The sequence below is a fragment of the Erithacus rubecula genome (assembly GCF_903797595.1).
Source record: "Erithacus rubecula genome assembly, chromosome: 13".
Classification (NCBI taxonomy): domain Eukaryota; kingdom Metazoa; phylum Chordata; class Aves; order Passeriformes; family Muscicapidae; genus Erithacus; species Erithacus rubecula.
This window is the reverse complement of record NC_136665.1, coordinates 9857106-9877876: the sequence shown is the minus strand read 5'-3', so window position 1 is coordinate 9877876 and position 20771 is coordinate 9857106. Positions and strand designations below refer to the sequence as shown.

Here is a 20771-nt window from a genome sequence, read left to right as displayed (position 1 = left end):
TGTCCTGCTGTCTCAGTGGCATGTTGTGTGGGAGAGGCAGAGTGCTGGGCACACAGTACAAGCACTGCAAGCACAAAGACATTTGGGGAGGCCATAGACAGTACAGCTGTTTCCTCAGCCAGAACTTGCATTGTTGGATTTTAGCATCCCCTGCCCTCCTAGAACGTGTGATGAAAAAATTGTTTTGAAACCAAAGAGAAATGTTCCTGGCCACTGCTGAGGAAAACTTGAAAACATGAGCTGGGTGTCTGGTGAGAAGGGACCAACATGCCTTCAGGCCCTTTGGTTTGGAGTCATATCATATTTGCAGCCTTAAACCAAGAGCTGTGAGGCTTTTTTGAGGGGCCACACGCTGTAGGGCTGCAGGAGGGGAGTGGGCAGCTGTAACCCATCCAGCTGGCAAGAGGGGTTGAAGGCAGGGAACTGGCACGTGTTCCCTCACAATTGCTGTGGTGTTACAGGACCTCTCGAGCCTTATTTCTTGGGCACCTGTCTGACAAAGCCATTGCTTGTGTCATTTATTGTAAAGTTGTGCCCTGAGGCCACTAAAGATGTGTTTAATTTGAAATTCAGTGTAATTGGAGCAGTTGGTCTTGTTGCTGTAATAATGATTTTCGGCAGGACATTCAGCATGTTCCTCTGCTGTGCTATCCACCTGCTCCAAGAGCTACAAACCCAAAAGCTGCTGCAATACAGATTTTTATTTTTAATAGACACAGCAGTTTGCACAGAAGGGCATGAGAAAGGGGACATCAGCTGAATTAGTATCAGTGTGACAGTCTGGGGTATGGTGGTGACACACCATGGAATGGCTTTCCCAGCAGGTGTGGAAGCAGCTGTCCCTGCTAGGGCAGAGGCTCCAACACGGACCCAGCTTCAGAAAACAGATGCAACACCCCAAGTCTCAGGATGCAGTGAGTGATAAAGGAAGCAGCAAGAAGAGATGCACTGCTGGATCTCACACTAAGCAACAATGAGAGGCTTATTGGGGCTGTGAAGGTCAAAGGCAGCCTTGGCTGCAGTGACCATGAGATGGTGGAGTTCAGGATCCCAACCAAAACTGGGAAGAGCTGCATATCTGCATATCCTTTTCTGTCTGGTAAAGCAGAGAGTCAAGCTTCCATGCAGAGGGACCTCGACAGGCTGGAGAAGTGGGCTGACAGGAGCCTTCTGAAATTCAGCCAGGCTTTCAAAGGGCTGGACCAGAGGAGGAACAATCTCATGCATCAGTATTTGCTAGAGCCACCCAGCTGGGAACCAGCTCAGCATGAAAGGACTAGAGGTCGTGGCAACACCAAATAAAATGTGAGCCAGTGATGTGCCTTTACCACAAAGATACTGATGGTATCCACTGCCCCATTTCCTTCCAGTGGTGCCCAATGAGGCAATGGGCACAAACCTAAACACTGGAGGTTCCTTCTGAACATCAGGAAACACATTTTTACTGTGAGGATCAGCAGTGGCACAGGTTGCCCAGAGAAGGTGTGGGGTTTCCAGCCTCGGGGATACTCAAAAGCCATCTGGTCACGGTCCTGGGAAACTGGCTGTAGGTGACCCATCCGAGCAGGGGCTTGGACCAGATGGGCTCCAGAGGTGGGGAAATGAATTTGCCCAGCGGGAGAAGTTTTTCCAGGTGATGAGTGGGAGCTGAGGGTGAGGGAGAAGCGGCGGCCCCGTTAGCAGCGGCCAGCTAAAGAAAGGTCAGCATGCAGATGCGGAGGGTCTGTGTGCTGGGGGCCGTCGCTGCCGGCGGTATTGCGGCTCACAGGGACCGGCTCCCCCGGGCTCTGCCCTGCCGCCGGCGGGGCCCGGCGCATCCCCTGCCCGCGGCGGGGCTGATCACCGCTCCCGGCGCAAGCAGCCGCGCCGCCGGCGCTCGTTGTGGCACCGGGGCCGGCGTGCGGGGACCTGCGGCCGGGGGGCGCCGGCCCGGGCTGGGGGAGCGGCGGCTCCGCAGCCAGAAATTCGGAGCAAAGCACGGGCTGCGCTCCGCCCCTGCCCCGCCGCCCCGTGCGGGCAGTGCGGACCCCCCTGGCGGCTCCCCGCCCCCGGAGCGGCGGCGGCGGCGGCGGGAGGAGGCGGCGCCGGGCGGCGGGATGCGGAGCGGGGCCGGGCGGCGGGCGGGCGCGGCGGCGAGGGGCAGAGCCCGGCGGGCGGCGGGGCGGCCCCGCTCCCCGTGAAGAGGCGGTGCGGCAGGGCAGCGGCCGCCGCCATGCAGCCCTTGCACCGGGCCCCGCCGTTGCTGCTGCTGCTTCTGGCCGCCGGTGAGTGAGGCTGCCATCCCTACGGGCTGGGCGGCGGGTGGGTGTCGATCCCCTCCGCGGGCACCGCGGGTTTGCTCACCCCCCCATGCCGGGGAACAGCGCTGCACCGTGGCTCCGATGCCCCGGGGCGCCGGGACCTCTGCAGCGGGCAGGTCTCCATCACCGCACTGCTCCCCGCGGGCGCCGCTGACCCCGGGTACCGGCACTTGCGTGTCCCACCCCGGAGCTCTCCGTGTGCGCCGGGCACTGCCGCCCACCCGGGCATCAGAGCCGGTGTGTGCCCCGGGACCCCCGGGGGTTGTCGGGCCCCCCGCGTTCCCGGCACGGCGGGCTGGATGCTCGCGGGTCGCTCTCCCGGCTCTCCTGCCCCGGAGATGGGGCACCGGCCCGGCTGCGGCAGCGCTGCCCCACGCCGCCCGCTTGGCTAGCGGTGCCTTCGTCTGGCGTCGTGGTGGTTTGGGGAACTACCGCGAAACTGATACAAAGAACGGGCCACCGCAAATTGCTCCACGATTCCCCAAGAGCCTTGTCTTGAAATTTGGAGGAGAGGTAGGGTGCCAGGGAAAGGCAATTAAGTGCAGGAATAATTATACTCGCAAGAGTTATGAAGGTTCTGCTTCTATTTTTAAATAGTCTGGGGAAATTTACCAACAAAGGGATGCCCCAAAGACCCATGAGGCTGAGATTGTCCTCTTCCTCCCTAATCCATCCCTTTGTACAGAAATCTGTTTAGTGTGGAACAGGAGTTGTGAACGGGGACATTTGAAGTGTGGGGGAGTCTTTGTCTTGAGTCATTCTGACAGGGAGGGAAGGGCTGGTTTACCAACCAGTCACTGTCTTCCAGCACGACCAAGCTGTGATACAGTGACATCCAGTCCCCTGGCACATCTCTCTTATTACCCCAATCTCCTGAAAATGTTCATTGGGAAATGTGTCATCTGTAGAGCTGCTCTGTCCATGGGCTGCGAGTCTCTCTTGTCTGGGGCTCCGTAAAGAGAAGAGATAAAGCCTTTTTGGTTTACAAACAATAGTGAGCTGAAAGAGCAAAATGGATCTGAAAACTTGTTGGGGTTTTGTGCCAATACCATGTGGCACAGAAGCAAGAAGTCTTTCCAGAGCTGAGGAGGGAGCCAGTTCTGTGGCTTCCTCCAGGCAGGTTGTCCACACTAAGGGAAAACCTTGGGCACAGCTGGCAAAGGTTCTTCAGCTGCGTCTCAGCAGGAAACCCCTGTCCCCAAGTTCAGCCAAACCTCTGCCTCCTCCAGAGAAGGGTGTAAGGTGTGAGGAGGGGAGCTGCCACAATCCCACCCTGCCAATCTGCCTGCAAGGGTTGACCCCATCCCCATAGCTTGAAAACTGTGTTTGCTCTGCACAGGAAGGAGATGGACCTCATGGGGATTTTCAAATGTGATAGCCAAAAGAGCCACCAGTGGTACTGCTGTGCTGAGAGGAGGATATTCTTCCTATTCCTATTCTGCTGAGGCTACTAGAAACTTTCTAGTACTGTTGCCCAGCTGGTGGTGATATGGAGGATTTGGGTCCTTGGCTTTCCCTGTGATCCTCTCTGCTGACCTAGCAGGGAGAGGCATAGGGGTGGGAGGTGAGGGGCAGCTCCCAGGGACAGCTCAGTTCCTAATCTAGTGAAATTTGTAATCCTGGTGGGCTGTGGCAGCACTGTGGAGCTGGACTCAGTTGGCCAGGTGTCCCCAGGCAACTGGGCTCCTACCTGGATAGGAGGTCAGAAGTGGAGATGCAGACAGCTGGGAATTTGCACATCAAGCTCTGTTCTGGGGTTCTGGGTAGTAGCTTTGCTCGATGGTTCAGGATCAGTTCCAGTCTGAAATAATTCAGTGCACTCTGGCCTCACTTCTCCAGGACAGGAACAGTTAATACCTGAGGGAGAGCTGGACTGACTGTGTGTGGTTCCCTGTGTTTCCCTGGGCTGGGATCCTCCACAGACCTGCAGGATGTGCTGAAATGGGACATGTGCCTCATCAGGGTCCCAGCTGACTGCTGGGCAGCACAAGTCTGTTGGCAGAGTGTGGAAACATCTCTCCAGGCTCTAGGGTATCTGAGGGGTAACTGGCCCCTTTGATTTTGCAAGTAGAAAAATGATGCAGAGGGAGAAGGAGGGAATTGGTCTCCTTCCTCTTTTTGTCTCCCCAGGTGGTTGTCTGCATGTGGGCTGTTTAAGGGCTTTTTTTTTCTCCTTTCTGCCTGCTTAGAATATGTCTTGTTAGCATTGTGTGAACAAGCCAGAGATGAGGGAGTATAGATCAGGATGAATGAAAATTCCCTTTAGTCAGTTTTTCCTTGGCCGCCTCACTGCCATAAGGAAATGTTCATTTAATTACAGGCATCAGGGGTAGAAATAACCACATTAAGCCCTCAAGGGGAAGCTGCTGGCGACGAGCCGCAGATCAGAGTGCACAGAAGTTTTCCCACTCACTCTGCATGTGAAGAAGCTGTGGCATTTTGGGGGTACCTGGGCGAGCAGCAGCACTGACACCCTGCTGAGGGGCTGGAGGGAGGTGCATCAGGGCTCACAGCTGAACAGGGTGAACTGGCTCCTCATTCTTACTGGCTGTTGTTGAAACCAGGGCACTACTGAAACACGTAATCCCCAAAGAATGGGGAGAGCCTATTTGTCAGCCACACGAGCACAGCCTGCACCGAGGCCAAGAAAGCACGTGTGTGGGTTTGTTCAGAGGGCCAGGGATGCTGGCAAGGAAGGTACACCCTGCTGGGGCTCACATTGGTCCCTGGCTGTCCCTGTGCCTGGTGAAGCCCTGTTGTGCTTACCAGGCTTTGGATGTACATTCTTGGTTGGGGTCAATGTGTTAGTAATTGGAAATCAGCTTTGCAGCTGGTTATGCACCAACTGCAACCATGGCTCTTCTTGTCCTGCCTGCTGTTGTGGAGGTAGTCAGAATTCATACATGTGCCCTGGGACCCCCAAACCTTTGCATGAGCTTTTTTTTTGCCTAGGATACATGAGGTTGTTTGGATAGTGGAGCCTCTTGGGAATGCAGTGTGTGGCAGGATGATTGTCATTACTTGCTGCAGGGTCTGGAGTGGAGTGCAACCATTTTGTGCTCAGTGTTATGCTGGGGGATTTAAAGACCTTTTGGGGTGTAAAAGGTTTTATTTACATTTTGACAGGTGGCCTCTCTCAAGGGAAGTACCCTGAGGCACCTGAGGTATTGCTTGCTTTGCCCGGGCAGGGAGGCTTTGCAGAAGAAGCAGTCATGAACCTTTATTTGGTATGCTGGAAATCAGAGTGAGCACTGTGGGGTAGAGGCTGGGACAGAGTGAGAAGAGGAAACACAGACCTGGAGAGACAGATGAAATGCTTTGGGCTGGTGAGAGGGCAAAGGAGTCTGTGGGCTGTGGTTTTTCTCTTAGATGAGTGGCTTTCATCCTGTGATCTGTTAACCCCTGGGGACTGTGGGCTGTTTGAAGAGGCCTATGGAAGATAACTGAGGAAAGAAAATTCACTTCTGCTGTATAGAAGTGTCTACCCGATGCTGCTTTCCCAGGGGCTGCATCTCCCCTGGCCCCGAGCTGGGAGCTGCCATTGTCAATAGCAGGAACGGGGAGGAGAGCAGACATTGCAGCAGCAGAGGAGGGAGGTGTGAAGGCTACGAGACAATCTGGGCAGGGAGTGAAGGCAAACAGTCTGGGAGACTGAAACCAAGTGAGATTGTGACTCCTGGCATGAATGGTTGAGCAGAGGGGGGAGGACAGGCAGGCATGTTGAAGTGTCTGTGACCTGCTTGTGTGGAGGTGTTTAGAGCAGTCCAGATGTTACAGAACCTAAGGACAGGACACCTGACACATCTTGGCAGTGGGATGAGGGTGCCCAGCACCCCTGGACACCAATGCTGGCAAAGGGCACATCTGCAATTATCTGCAATAGCAGGTGCATCCCCTGGCAGAGCCTTGCTGTTTCCCATGGATATACCTGGGCCTGCGTGCTGGGGATGTTCTCTGCTGACATGCCAAGGGAGCAGATGTTGGCAGCTCTTTGTGAGGCAGTGCCCACCCAGTACGTGCAGACACGCACTCCCTGCAGCTGGGTGTTGGAGCTCTCATTATGCTTGCTGTAAGGAGCTGTAAAAGCTTAAAGATGCTGGCACAACATCCCTCTAAAGAGTTCTCCCATTGCAAGGGCTTCTTCCGTTGTGCCTTGTCATGGTATGGGTTGGTAGGTATGTGCTCACTGCAGACCCAGTGCTTTTCCTATTGCTTTCTAAAACATGCTGGACACACAGGAAGGAGGATGGTTTTAGAGGACACTCAGTAAGGCTGCTGGCAGTACCAGAGGAGGATGGCAGTCTGATCTTGTTTTCTGAAGCCCTAATTGGAAATGATCTCTGAGATTAGGGTCATGGCTGGCCCTAAGTGTAAGTAGTCTAATGCAGTGTGAGAGAGCAGCAATAAGGCTGTGTGGGAGCTGGAGTGGGAGAGTTCCCTTAGGTGGTGTGTCCCAGAACAGGTACAGCTGTAACTCTGAATGAGTACCAGAAGAATTTGGTTTGATACACAGTCATCCCATGTGCTTCCCTGTGCAAGCTGTTGAGGGTTTGAAGTCCAGAGGCTCCAGGTGACTGTGCGAATCACCTTGGACATCTCTCAGCCAAACAACATTTCACTCTCTTCCTCCCCTGGCCATGGTTGGGATCCTTTTCTGTTATTTAAATTTCCCTGCATTTTGTTATGTTCTGGAAGTGGTTTGTGCCATTGACCGTCCTGCCCTGGGGCCTCTCTCCTCTCTGCCCTTGGGCCTTGCTCCCCAGCCTGGAAAGGCACAGTGGTCTGGGGGAGGGAATATCCCTGGCAGATGCTTCCCTCATCTGGTCATTGTGTTTCTGTCCTAACTGATTATCAGTAAATGACCCATTCCTGACCCAGCTCTCCTAGGAAATAATTGTTGGGTAGCTCCTGGCTGTGGGGTGGGCTTGAAAGGAAGGTCAACGGTAGCAGGGCCAGATGGACATTCCTGTGGCTGTTTTGTTGGCAGTACCACCATGCTCTGACCTCCCTCCTGGGACCCATTGTGCAAGTGTGCTTGGGTGGGGTGTGCAGCTCTGCAGGGTGCTGGTGGCAGGCAGGTAAGACAGAGTGTGCCCCAGGCAAATGTTCTTCTCCTCAGCAGGCTGATCCTGCCTCCATGGCACTGTGGTGTAGCCACAACACTCAGGAAAGAGAGGTAAAACCAACCTTCTGTTGGGTAAAGTGAAGAGCACTCCAGCCCCTCTACAGATCAAGCTGATGTGATGACATCTTAAGGGATGATTGTGTGTTTCCTCGGAGAGAAATTGAGGTTTGCTTGTTACTAATTAAAAAGCAAAAAAATTTTAAAGGCTGTTTGATACAGTCACAGCCAGATTCCATTTCATCTCCCCAAATCCCTCTTCTCATTTCAGCTGGACACAAAAATGACTTATTTCCTCTTTTATTTCTAGTCCTGTTCAATAGGCCAGTTGGGAGCTTTTAAATAGCTGCCCTGTCCCATGGAGAGGTGACTTGCTTTGTGGCAAAGGGATGAAGTGATTCTTGGTCAGGAGATGTAGAAAACACTTTGGGGTTCTTTTAGAATTATTTAGAATTGTGAAACTGCTCTTATTCACAGCACTTTGTGAGAAAGATGGCAGATAGTCTTTTTACAGATTTTTTTTTTTCTGTTGTTGAGCGAAATTCCCTCATCTCCTTGTCTGGGGCTGTTGTGTTGAATCCTCTGCTGAGCTGAACAGAGGAAGCTTCTCCACTTTGACTTAGAACTGTTTTCTGAGGGGTCACTGGGGTCAGCACTAGCGAACTCATTTCATCTGTATCCTCCTGGCTGGCTTTTTATCGGTGGCCTCAGGAAGGTAACACTGCAGCATTATTCCCTGCTGTTGGAATTGCCCCATCCTGCTCCCTGTAGAGGTGAAACACCTTTTGCATTGTCCCCAGGTCTCCTCTGTGGACGCTGGCAGCAGGGCAGCGCGCAGCCAGCGCCGCAGCTCCCATCCTGCTTTCGGTTCCCTCCGCCTTTGTTCCCTCTCCCCTCTCCATCTACCTCTCCCACTTTCTCTCCTTTCTTGCCCCTCCTCTGTCTGCTCTGGGAGGGTTTTTCCTCCCGTGCTGGAAGCCCTGCTGTTTCCCCGAAGGCTGGCTGCCCTTTTTAGCATGCAGAGCCTCGTCTCCTCCAGGTTACGCAGAGGTGCCGCAAAAATAGAAATGAGAGACAAACGCCCCATTGAAGCAGCTGGTGAGCCCTGGCTCCATTCCCTGCTCCCTCCCATCTACAGTTGCAGGTCTTTATTCATTTGTTTCTTTATTCCTATCACTTGATCTGCGTTTTAGAATACAAAATCGGGAGACTGATGGCTGGTAGAAGTTGTCTAATCTCTGTTACCCGTCCTAGGAGGAAAATGGCTTGCAACTGAGGTCTTGGGCATTAGATTTCTTCTCTCAGCTGTGCTCCCCTGCCTCCCAGCTCAGATCATGCTTTGATTCTTTCTTTGCCTTGGAGTTGACAGCTGCGTGGAGCTCCTTTATGAGAGGCTTGAAAGAGAGGGGGAAGATGGCAAATCTTCAGGCTGCTTTTTGGCACCCCAAGCCTTTGGGGTTTTGCTGCTGGTGCAGAAGGCATGAATGAAGTGGTGTGAGGATGGTGTCTGGAGAGGTACTGATTTGTACCCTGGTGTGGTGGTTCTTTAAGCTCTGGGGCTTTCAGGCTGGTGCTGGCACAGAGGGTTCCCCAGACCAATCTGCATCCTGTGCCTGTAGGTCAGACCCCAAGGGGTTACATCCACCCCAGGAGACACCTGTCCTGCTCAGGCTGTGCATGACTCATTCTTAGGGATGAGGTGGTGTCATTTTATCTTGGGCTGAGGAAAGCACAGCATCCCAGTAAACCAGATAATGCAGCTTAGGGGGTTTTAACCGGGTAAACACTTCAGAGTTAAAGGAGGGTAAACAAACTCTCAGCATTTGAGCTTCCCACATGGATGGAAATAGCTCTCTGGATTACCAGGTTCACCTGCCGTGGGATGTGTGTTGTAGAAGGCTTGGGATGGGATCTCTGTAGGCAGCCCAGTGTAGCTGATGTAAAAGAGGTTTGAGGCACTGTAGATGCTGGCACAGAGGTACATTGTGAGGCTTTGCCTTGCTGCTGGGGAGACCCAGGATGTGCTTTGCAGTGTTGGAAAGCTGCTGCATCAGCCATGTCTCTGCTAATGGAAATCAGGGGAAACTGAGGCATTGGGGTGGATAAAGAGCTTGCTCAGGATCCAGACAGTCAGTTGCAGTCACATATAAACCAAATATTCAATGTGGCCTTGGACCTGCTATGGTCTCTTCCTATCCTTCTGCTCTCCTTTGTTGGATAACTTTGAGAATAATGTTTCTTTTCTCCTTTGTTCTGCTCTCTGTCATGTTTGCTTAAGCTGTAAGCTCCTCAAGACAAGTGTTTTCTCTGGTGGGCTGCTCCTGCATTGATGCAGATGTCATCTGTCAGCTGGGGAAGCTCACATTGGAGCCTGCTGGGCACCCCTGAACCAGCACAGGGCTGTCCTGGCCAGATCTTCCTGGGTCCATGCTCATGCACAAGGGATGTGTGAGCTCTTGATTCCAGCTGTGGACTTCACTGTTCATGCATGGCTCAAGAGCTGGCACATCCCTAGGGATGCCCTGAGGTGTGTTGGGTTGCTCTGTGATGCTGCAGTAGCTTCTTTCCCCTTTGACACACTGCCTCTTTTGCCATTCCCTTTTTGCTGCTGCTCAGGCCTCAGCTGAGCTTGCCTTGGATCAATAGGGCAAAATAAACAAGATTGAGAAGTGCTGAAGCCTGGCCCAAGTGTGTATGGGAAAGGGGAACTAATATTGGATTTTGCTGAGTTCAGAGAATAGTGGAAGAAGGTGGAGAGGGTCAGAGCAGGCAGAAGACCTAAGAAATGCATTCCTGGCTTCTAGTATTCCCAGGACAGGTTTAGTAATCAGTTTGTCAGGTGAGCAGCGACTGCCAAACTTCTGTGCCAGCTTGCCTGTGTTTTCAATGAACACATCAGTTTTGTGCTTCTGGGATGTGGAGTTGCAGGGCACAGTGCTGGGTAACAACATCAGGAGGTTGCCCTTGCCTGAAGGCAGTTCAGCTCTGCTGAAATCTTTTCAGGCCACGGGTATCCAGAAATGTGTGCAGCACTCAGGTGATGTCTCAGCAGTGCTTTGTAAAATTTCTGTTTCTAATACTTCACAACTCTGCCAGGATTTTCATATCTGTATTCTGGTGATATCTCAGAGCTGCTCCTAATACGGGAGTTTCTCCTCTTAAGACGTTTCTAATGGATGTTTTCCCATCTTGTATCAGAAATGTTTTATGCTAGTTCTCAAGAGGGTGGCTTATCGTTTGATGCTATTTCTTTTCATAATATTTCTGTTATTCCCATTCTCCAGATCACCTAGCTGTACCTGTGTTTTTTCTGTGCAGAGAGGATGTCTCCTCTCTTTGTGTCCCTGGCTAATTTCATTATCATGTTCCTACTTTTTGTTCCAAGGTCACTTAGGAAAATGTGATAGAACAGCAGATCCAAGGACAAACCTTGAGGTATTCCACTATAGCCTCCCTCCAGCACAAGCTTGTCTTTCTTCTGTATAGCCAATGCATTACAGTTTTCCTGCTAATAGGTGTCTTTTCTTGTGTCTCTTGTAATTCTGCATGAGGCACTGTATCAGATATTTGACTGAAGTCCAGATGGATTAGAGCTGCTGCATTTCTGTTGTCTAAAAAATCAGTTATCAAAGAAAAATACCAAATTAGTCTTCATTTCAGCTTATTCAATTAGTTCAGTTCAGTGACTAGTTCATTAACAATTGACAAACTGAGTCTGAGCTGAGAAAGCAAAAAAAATTGTCCTTTTTTTTCTTCTAATCTATGAATAAAACTCAGCTGTGAGAGGATGAGATCTTCTAGTTTTGATGTGCTGAATAATAGAGGGCTGCAAAGCAAATGGTACAGTTCACCCAAATTAGTTACTTTGCTTGCTTAACAAAACTGTTTTAAATGTAAAACAGCTTTTGGTAATTTTATTTTTTCCTTATGCTTCCATATTTATAATGGTATTTAGCAGCTGAATAAAGCCCAAGTCCCAGGTGCCGTTTTCTTGCATTTTGATTGAAGTTCAATATGCATGTGAATGTACCTTGACACAAATCACAATTAAAGTCTCATCTAGGAATCAAGAAGCGTCAGTCAATCCTTCTAATAGTTAAAATGGAAATTATAAGAGTATAATGTTGAAAGAAAAGTGCAAAATGCAGCTTGCTTCCCTGCTTAGTGTTAGGTAGATGTTTGCTGTTGTCACAATATGATTGTTATCTGTAATGGTCAGCCCTTCCTTATGAAAACCAACAATGTGAGTGCTTTAGAGTTCAAACAAAAAAATGATTTTTCCCCCTAGAGATTTAAAACATGATTAATGCTGGTTGTAGATAATATTGGTTTGAATCAGTCTCCCTGCATATAATATAGCTGTTGATCAGAACAGTCTGATAGAAACTGTCATTGTTCTCTCAAGGCCAGAGTTTCATGGCTGGAGTACAAGACATTCCACCTCCTCTCCAGGATGGGTGATTAACAGAGGCAAAAACACCTCAGAGAGGGTGAATCATCACCCCAGAAAGAGGTGCCCTAGGCTGGATGATTGCTTGGCACTGACTCCTCCTGGATGTAAATGCTTGTGGATGTTTCCCAAAATACTCTAATTTTCCTCATCAGCTGAGAGCACAGCCCGTGCTCAGGGCAGGTTGGTTTGGCAGGAATAGGCTCCAAGGGGAAGACAAGCCCAGGGGGTGTCATTCCTCTCTCTGATGTGTGTGTCCTGTCATTATCCAGGGACCTTGTGCCTCTGCCTTGCCTCCTCGGAGGACCCAGCTGCCGATGGCCTCACATCAACTTCCCTGCTGGAATTTGCTATGATGTCCCAGCTGGAGGCCATGAACTCCCAGGAGCAGCCCAGCCCAGAGGCTGCAGAGCCAGACCTTGCCCCTGGCTCTCTGCATGCTGCTCCAGGGTCAGGCTTTGCCAGCGAGGAGAATGAGGAGTCCAAGATCTTGCAGCCCCCTCAGTACTTCTGGGAAGATGGGGGAGAGCTCAATGACTCCAGCCTGGACTTGGGACCAGCAACAGGTGAGTTATTTTTACCCCATTCTTCCTCCCACTCTGCAGGGACTCTGGGGAAATGGAAGGATGCAGGGATCTATCTTCCTGCTTTGACACAACTCTTGCTAAGAGGGCCTGAGATTAAATGTCAGCTCTGTTTTCTCACCTCAGTGCCTGATGTGTCCCCAGTGAACCCTGAGCAAGCATAGGCTTTAGAAACCAAGTTAGAGCTGAGCTTTTATTCCTGAGCTGCTATGAGCTGGGAAAAGCATTGCCTCCATCCAGTTTGCCATTGCTTCATGCCCTCCTTTCACTTTCTCCCCTTTATGCTCCCTTCTCTTTTGCTTTTTTCTGTTGTTATCTATTAAGCACAACTTTAAGGTCTCAAGAGCCCAACTGAGATCAAGGCCATCTTAGCATTTGAGTCAGAGCTGAGTTCCCTGGATCAAAATCTGGATTCCTCTCTGTGTGACTTCAATGGTCCAAGAGAAAGCAGCTGGTTTTGTCTCTTGGGTAGCTGTCCTGTTGCCTACCCTGTCCTGCTTCCTGAGAGGTCATGATCAACATGGGTTTCATTGGCATTTGAGTTCACTTTCCTCTGTGGAATGTTTTTCTGAGACCACCAAGTCCCCTCAGTAGTCTCTTCCCAAGCCCCTCATTGGCTTTGAGATGCTCTCAGGGAGAGGGATGGAAGGAGGAGGTGCATTGCAGGGTTTCCAGTAGCTTAGGAGATTATTTCACATGCTCCTGCTCTTAAGTGTCATGTGGGACATGTATTAAGTGTTACCAAGGGCCAGGCTTCAGCCTTGTCCCTCTTCCCTTATGCAGTATCACTCTCAGCAGATCTGACTGAGTCTGCAGGTGGAAAGCACAAGTCTTGTTTTATCTCCACTCCTATTTCTGTGACCTCAAAAAACACCTGTGCTCACACAGGGCTGAGAGCTGCTGCAGAGCTGTGCCTTGGGCTGTCCACTGGGTACAGTGCACGCTATGTGGGGCAGGGGCCATCCCAGCTTAGGTCTCCAAGCCTTTGGTCACTGTCAGTGCTGCTAAAGCTGTGTGGCTGTGCTCTGGCTGCCCTGGGGCACTGGCTGAGGGGCAGCTGTGCCTGCAGGGGTGGATGGCATGGCATGGCATGGCATGGCATGGCATGGCATGGCATGGCATGGCATGGCATGGCATGGCATGGCATGGCATGGCATGGCATGGCATGGCATGGCATGGCATGGCATGGCATGGCATGGCATGGGGCTGTCCCTGCCCTGGGGCACTGGCTGAGGGGCAGCTGTGCCTTGCAGTGGTGCTGGGGGCAGATGGGATGGGATGGGATGGGATGGGATGGGATGGGATGGGATGGGATGGGATGGGATGGGATGGGATGGGATGGGATGGGATGGGATGGGATGGGATGGGATGGGATGGGATGGGATAGAATGGCATGGGCTGGGATGGCACGGGCTGGGATGGCATGGGCTGGGATGGCATGGCGTGGGATGGCACGGGCTGGGATGGCATGGGATGGCATGGCATGGGATGGCATGGGATGGCATGGGCTGGGATGGCATGGGCTGGGATGGCACGGGCTGGGATGCCACGGGCTGGGATGCCACGGGCTGGGATGGCATGGCGTGGGGCTGTCCCTGCCCTGGGGCACTGGCTGAGGGGCAGCTGTGCCTTGCAGTGGTGCTGGGGGCGGATGGGATGGGATGGGATGGGATGGGATGGGATGGGATGGGATGGGATGGGATGGGATGGGATGGGATGGGATGGGATGGGATGGGCTGGGATAGAATGGCATGGGCTGGGATGGCATGGCGTGGGGCTGTCCCTGCCCCGCACGCTCTGGCCCCGGCGCTCTCAGGCGCTGGCAGTCTCAGCTCAGCGCTGCTTTTCTCGCTGTGCCAGCAGGCACCTGCGTGTCCTCACAGATCTGGACGTGACTTGGAGAGCAGCATGTGCTTGTGCATTGAGAGCAGGATGCCTGGGTACTGAACCAGCCTCGCCTCCTGCACGTGCCTTGCCCATTTGCATGCAGAACACGCTGCTCCCTCCTTCCGTTCTCGCCTGCAGCCCTTTCCTCCCGGAGCAGATGTGCTCTTTCAGCTGTCCTTTATGCACACCCACCCTATCCGCTGCCCAGCTAACCACTGCTCTGCTTCCAAGTGCTGTTTCTTCCCCTGACAGTTGCTGTGTCCAGAGCTCATGTCTCAATGGCATTTCAGAACCTTGGTTAATAGAACAGTTTGAATTATTCAGCAGCTGGGAGCACATTTCTACTTAAAATTTAATTAGAAACCTGCCGTGTGTCATTTTACAATAAAGGATATTGTAATAGCATCCCTAAATTGGGCAGTCTTCTCCTGTCTGTATGAGAGATGCACCCAACCAGTGGAACTTACATGCTGCATGTGTGACAGATGCCATGTGATATGCTGTGGAACTGTGTGGTGACATCTGTTAGGCTATTTTCGATGTATAAACCCATTAAACAGTTTTAAACAGCTGCTGTTTAAGGAAGAAAAGTTTATGGTGTAAGTTTTCCTTATGTGAGATTTCATTCAGTGAATTGTAGCCCAGCATAGTTGGTAACTCTGTCCCAGGCACACACTGGAAACACCTCATCAATTGCACAGAACAGGATTGTTATACTCCTAGAGAGAGAAAATTACTTGCTATGAAAGGAGACCTGTGCTGGCTTCTTTTTGTCTTTGTATAAAGATATTTGGCCTGAACTGGTGGGGGTCTTGCAGATAGGCCAGATCTCCTGCTATTCAAAAGCTGTATTGGTTATCTTCATCTCTCCTTTTTTTATATCCATCTGAACTCTGGGTAGACTGCCCTGCCTTTGTGTGACTTCAAGGCTGCAAGAGCTAAAAAGCGATAACAATCTGAAGCTGCTGCTTTTTTGTTGTTGTTGTTTTGTTTTGGTTTTTTTTTGTTAAGTGCTCAAAAAACATCCTTTAAAAATATTTCTAGAAAACATTTCTAGGGCCACCTGTTACAAAGTGAGAACAAACTCCCAGTGGCAGAGCACAGCTCAGCCTGGGGCTCTGGTTCTCCTGAATAATGTCCTTTTGCTGATTTATGCTATGGAACAGTGATTCTGTATTGACATCAGTGAGCAGCAGCCTTTGGAGGGGCCCTGGCATTTGTCTCATTCTGTCTGAGGGTGCACAGAAGTGTGCACTTGCATGTGTGTCACCCCATGCACAGCTGCTACCCAGTGGAGCCACATGTGGAGGAGATGGATTATGTCTGGTGGGAATTTGGATGCTATATCCTTATGGAAAGAAGCAGTGTGTGATTTGTACTGCAGCCAAAAGGAAAGTCTGTGGAGCAGTGGACCTGTTACTTCTGCATCCCTTCAGGCTTCCAGGGAACCCAGAAGCTTCTGGTTGTAGTTTGGGTTTGGCTGCTTTGCTTCACCTTTGGCAGCAAATTGGCCTGAGCCACAGATCCACTCTGAAGAGAGAATTGGACCTGCAGAGTCTTGCACCTAGCCCTTCCTATCCTCCTTTCCTTTCTTCCCATTTCTCCATCTTGCTTTGCCTGGAGGCTTCCAGTCCCCTGTGTTTCCTGCTGTTACAAAGATGACCTTGACAACAGATAAAACATCTCATCCAGCTTTAGAGCTAGAAGATGGGAGTCAATAGGGTTGTAAGTCTCTTTGAATCCCTTGTTTTTGGTGAAGGAGTTGTGTGTTTTTGGTGAAGGTGGTGTGTCCACCCTGGAGTGTTCCCTGTTGGCAGGTCTCAGTGTTCTCCTTTGGCTGGGTCAGGATGCACTGCCCTACATGTTCCTCTCCTCCAGAGAAGGCTCGAGTCTGAGGCAGCCTAATTGTTAATTGCTGGGAAGTGTGTGCTCCTGAAAATGGACACAAGATTTGTGAATGTCTAGTGCATGAGGGCATTTAGTCCCTCTCCTCCCCTGCCCAACATCTGAGTACTCAAGCATTGGAGTGCATCATGCCATATCCCATACAGCCAGGGACTGCTCTTTTAGCTTCAAGGTGGTTCAAGACCAAGGGATGACTGTACTGGGAGCTATCAAATCTTGTAGATTGGTGATTTCCTAGGACAGCATGTGGTGCTTTGTGGGATGGGGGAGGAAATTGTAATCTTTTAATTATTCATAGTAATTAAGAGAAGGGATTCCCAGGAGAGTTAGGATGAGGGATAGTGGGACAAACAAGTTAGAAAGACTATATTCAAAAAGAGTAAGTTTTCTGACCAGCTAATGGAATAAAATACCTTCCATCTTCTCCAGTAGTGAGATTCAGTTCCTTCCATGCTGAATTACTTGCCTCTGGCCAGAGAGATCCTGGTATCTCTCAGCCTTACTGAAATCTACTGTCTCTTCATCCAGACTGACAGCAGATCTGCAGTTCTTAATACCATCTTCAAGCCAAGCATTAATGAAATGAAGCACCTGGTAAGAGCTGTCTCCATAAGCAGCTTAGTGCTGAGCACCGCCTGCCCCAGCTCAGCTCCTGGGGTGCCTCTTGTTTGTGCCCTGGTTTAGTGTGCAGGGCCATGGGTGATCTATCTTGGGACAAGGCATTGCCAAAGGCTGACCTGTGACAGAGGGATTCTCTGGGCAAGGTGTCACTCTGGTGCAGTTAGCCCTGGCTGACTGTGTTTGGGTGAGGATGGCTTGCTCTGCCTTCCCTGCAGTCTGTGCTGAGCTGGAATAAGGTGTGAGGCTATTTGGGAGCAGCTGGAGTCCCTGGTGCCAGGTCTGTACCCCAAGCAAATTCAACCATAATGAGGCCTAATCACTTTGCTACTTTGGGTCTCTTTTGACTGTGATCTCTTTTGTGTGTGTGGACTTGTCTTGGAGTCACAGATAATAACCTCTCCTAGCTCTTCTGGAAGATTAGTATATTAGCCCCAACTGGCTCAGTTCCAGCACCAGTAATTGTATTTTGCCTCTCTGAAATCCTCCTGTGGTTTCAATCAGCTGGAGTATGACTTTTTTGCCATAAGCCTTACTGTTCTGTCCTGCAAAAAAGAGAGCAAATACAGTTTCAGAGCTGGCTGCATTTTCAGTAGAGTGCACCCTGTGATTCCCAAAATTGGCAGATGTTTTAGTGTGAATGATGCTATGTGTTGTGATTAGAGCCCAGAAATGGTCTTGTCTTTATTACAGTACATTCTAGTCATCAGTAATTCAATCACTGGTTAACACGATCTTCCAGTTTAATCCAATAAACACCTTATGGTCAGGTTATGTGTACTAAAAACAATGAGGATCACCCTCTTTCTGAATTGTCACAGTTACTTTAAACAGTTAATAGCAAATACAGGTTAGGAAACCTTGTAGGGCAGTAACTGAGACCAGCTCTCCTGAACGATGGAGAAGCAGAAATGTAATGAATTAAATGTCTGGCTGGGGAATTGTGCTCTGGCACAGTGCCATGTCTTGGCCCATCTGGTGTCAGGGAAGTTTTGGTATTGATTTTGAAGGAAGCAGGACATTGCCTGAATGGTGGCTTTACAGAGGCTGGAAGCTCATGTTCACCTCTCCTAGGGAAAATCATCTCCCCAGGCAAAGAAAATGGATCTCTGTGACCCAGACCTGGGTCTGCTGGGAGATGCAAAGGGCAAGACTTGGAAAGGCTGTGAAAGATGGTTTCTTTAAAAAATACTGCCTGAGGGTTTTTGTAAGAGAGCTTGGAAGGGAAAAGCTGGGGGATTGTGGGAAGCAGCTGGATGCTGCAATATGCATAATATCACTGGTGGAAAGCATTAAGGGGTGAAGCTAAGGATGTGGTGGCAAAGAGGTGAGATGGAGGTGTGTAATTTCATATCTGTGAGCCAGACTCCCAAAGGGATGGTATGGCTGAGAAGCTCTGGGAGGGTACATGAAGTGGAGCTGTGTCTGCCTCTGGTCCACCCTGCTAGATTTTGCCAGAAGTGCTGGGGGAGTTTCATCCTTCCAGTGCTTGATTCTCCTGAGCTGTCCCACCTTGTGATCAGCCTGGCTCCCCTGTGGCTTGGCTGCTCTGGTTTGTGGCAGGAAAGGGTCATGTGCCATATCTGTGTGTGGCCATGAGATCCTCTTGTGCTCCAGCCTACTGCTGATCTTGGTGGGAGACAGCAAGAAAGGAAGCACCTGATGGTGTGTGCAGTTACTACCTCTTCTCTCCTTGGCCATCCTTGGCCTTGGCAGAGCTCTGCTTCCTCCCTGAAATTAGATGAGCTGATAAACAAGCCAGGCAACTCTAGCATTGCAGCCAGCTCCATAATACCTGTCTCCTTTAGCAGAAGACTCTGTCCCATTTCTCCTGTTAGTGAGACAGGAGGAGCTGATTCCAGATGGGAGCTGAAGAATCTGGAAGGAAGGACTGACTCATCATAGTTGGCATCTGGATGTGGCACTTGGGGATATGGTTTGGGGGTGATTATAGTGCTGCTGGGTTGATGGTTGGACTAGATCTTGAAGGTCTCTTCCAACCTTGATCATTCTGTGAGCCTTCCTGAACCTGGGAAGGGATTGAACCCCTTTGGTAACTGGGTTATATGGAGAGATATAAGGAGCACCATCCAGCACCCCCGTGCCTCAAGTTTCACTGTTCCCTACTTGAATCAGGATTTGAGAGAAGCTGAGTTTCTAATCAGTGGGGTCTTTTGAACCAGACAGAAGGATGTTCCCAGTTTAACATGCAGCCTAGTGGGGAAACTGATGACAAGTGGGAATGTTAACCCAGTTAGTAGCAAGTGTGAGGATTCCTGTGTCTGCTTCTACCCTGTTGATTTGTTGGCCTAGAGAAGCAGCTCAGGTTTCAATCTTTGGCTGCCTTGTAAGATAGAAGTCTGCTGGGAGAGAGTGGGATGGGTCCCAAACTTTCTTTGCCCGGGAGAGATGGCAGAGGCAGCAGTTCCTCCAAGATCTTTAGATCTTGGTGGTGGAAAGGCAGCACAGCTTCACCACACACATGGGAGCAAACTAATCTGTGACAGAGCACTTTAAGGAAAGGTTGAGTGTGTGACTTCAAAGGAGAGCTGACAGGCTGGGAGCATTTCTGTCCCATGGGACAAACCTCACGCTGCTTTTTCGTGGTTTGTTTTCTCGCTGTGCCCATCAGCCTGCCAGTTCATGCTCTGCTCCAGGTGGAAAGAAGAGCACAGAGGAGAAGAAGGTGGAGAGGAGTTGAGAATATCTTAGAATGTCTTTAGGCAAAGGAGATGGCAGGTTGGATCACTGGTCATCTCATCTGACAGGGCCTCGTTTTAGAGGGTGAAACCCTCACTTTTCACCCACAGCATGCCAGGGCAGAGCAGGTTCTTGGTGCAAACCCTGAGTTATCCCTGCAGGAGGAGGAGTAGCAGAGCCCTGGGAGATGCACTAAGCTTTACTGTCTGTCTGAAGACAGTCCCACCCATGGGCACTCAACCCCGTGGCCTGTGGCTGTTCCTGCCATCCATCCAGCAAGGCAGTGGAAGACCAGTGGGAAGACCAGTGCTGGGCAGTGGAGGAGAGATGGGTTCTTTTTGGTCTGTGCTGCTGCTGATTGCTCTTACCAGCCTCCTTGGCCTATGAGGAAGCATCACCAGCTGCTGGTTGTTGGGAAGCAAAAATTTTTTAATCCTCAGGGTCTTTGGGTGGGATGTCAGTTGGAGGGTGCTCTCTAGTGAGACACAGCAGCAAAGCAGCATGACTTCTGCCTGCCCTGGGCAGTGAATCCCAGTGGCCTCTTTGCAGACAGAACTGGGAGCCAGTCTCCACACCAGGGCTCTGAAGGTCAGCAGCTGGGTAACACTCACCTGTGGGCAACGTGGAAAGAGCTGCTGATGCCATACAGGGGATGAGCTGTGGGATAGGAAAGCCACTCACCAGCTGAACAGGAGAATCTTTACACCTTCTGCTTGGGGTGGATGGAACAGTGTGTTTTCCACTCAGAGGGTTGGGTAGCCTTGATTGCCAGGGCAGTGAGTGTTTGCTGAAATGGCTGTCCCTGCCTGGGAGCCTGCACCCACTGTGGCAGTGAGCTATGGATTGGAGTCAGGGATGTGTGGAGCTTTTTTGTGCAGATCTCTGTAAGGCATCCAGACAGCTGCTGCCCACTGTGCTCAGTGGAGCATCTGCTTTGGCAGGCAGGAGAGGAGACGGGAGCCTTGGGAATTTCAGACAGTCATTTACTTAATAACCATAGACAGAGCAGGGGGCTGATTTCTGGCTGTGAAGGGATCGTCTTCCTTCCCTTCTCACTGAGAATGTGCTGTGCTTGGCTTGGGGAGAAAGGGAGTTAATTGGGATGCAGACTCCTGAAACAGAACTCCGTGGGTATGAGCAGTTTCTCAAGAAAGATGAAGGTTGATTTATGCTGGCTGGATTTGTGCCTGCCACCCTGAGCTAAA

General features: G+C 50.8%; 1 protein-coding gene across 1 annotated transcript in view; it reads left to right on the top strand.

Moving 5' to 3' along the window:
• The first annotated feature begins 2086 nt into the window (after window positions 1-2086).
• The window catches only part of PODXL2 (podocalyxin like 2), a 30715-nt gene continuing 12030 nt past the window's right edge, over window positions 2087-20771 (top strand). Inside the window, exons 1-2 of the mRNA XM_079316633.1 lie at window positions 2087-2264; window positions 12145-12438. Coding sequence (XP_079172759.1) covers window positions 2213-2264; window positions 12145-12438 — 346 coding nt within the window. The 5' untranslated portion in view covers window positions 2087-2212. The remainder of the gene's footprint in view (window positions 2265-12144; window positions 12439-20771) is intronic.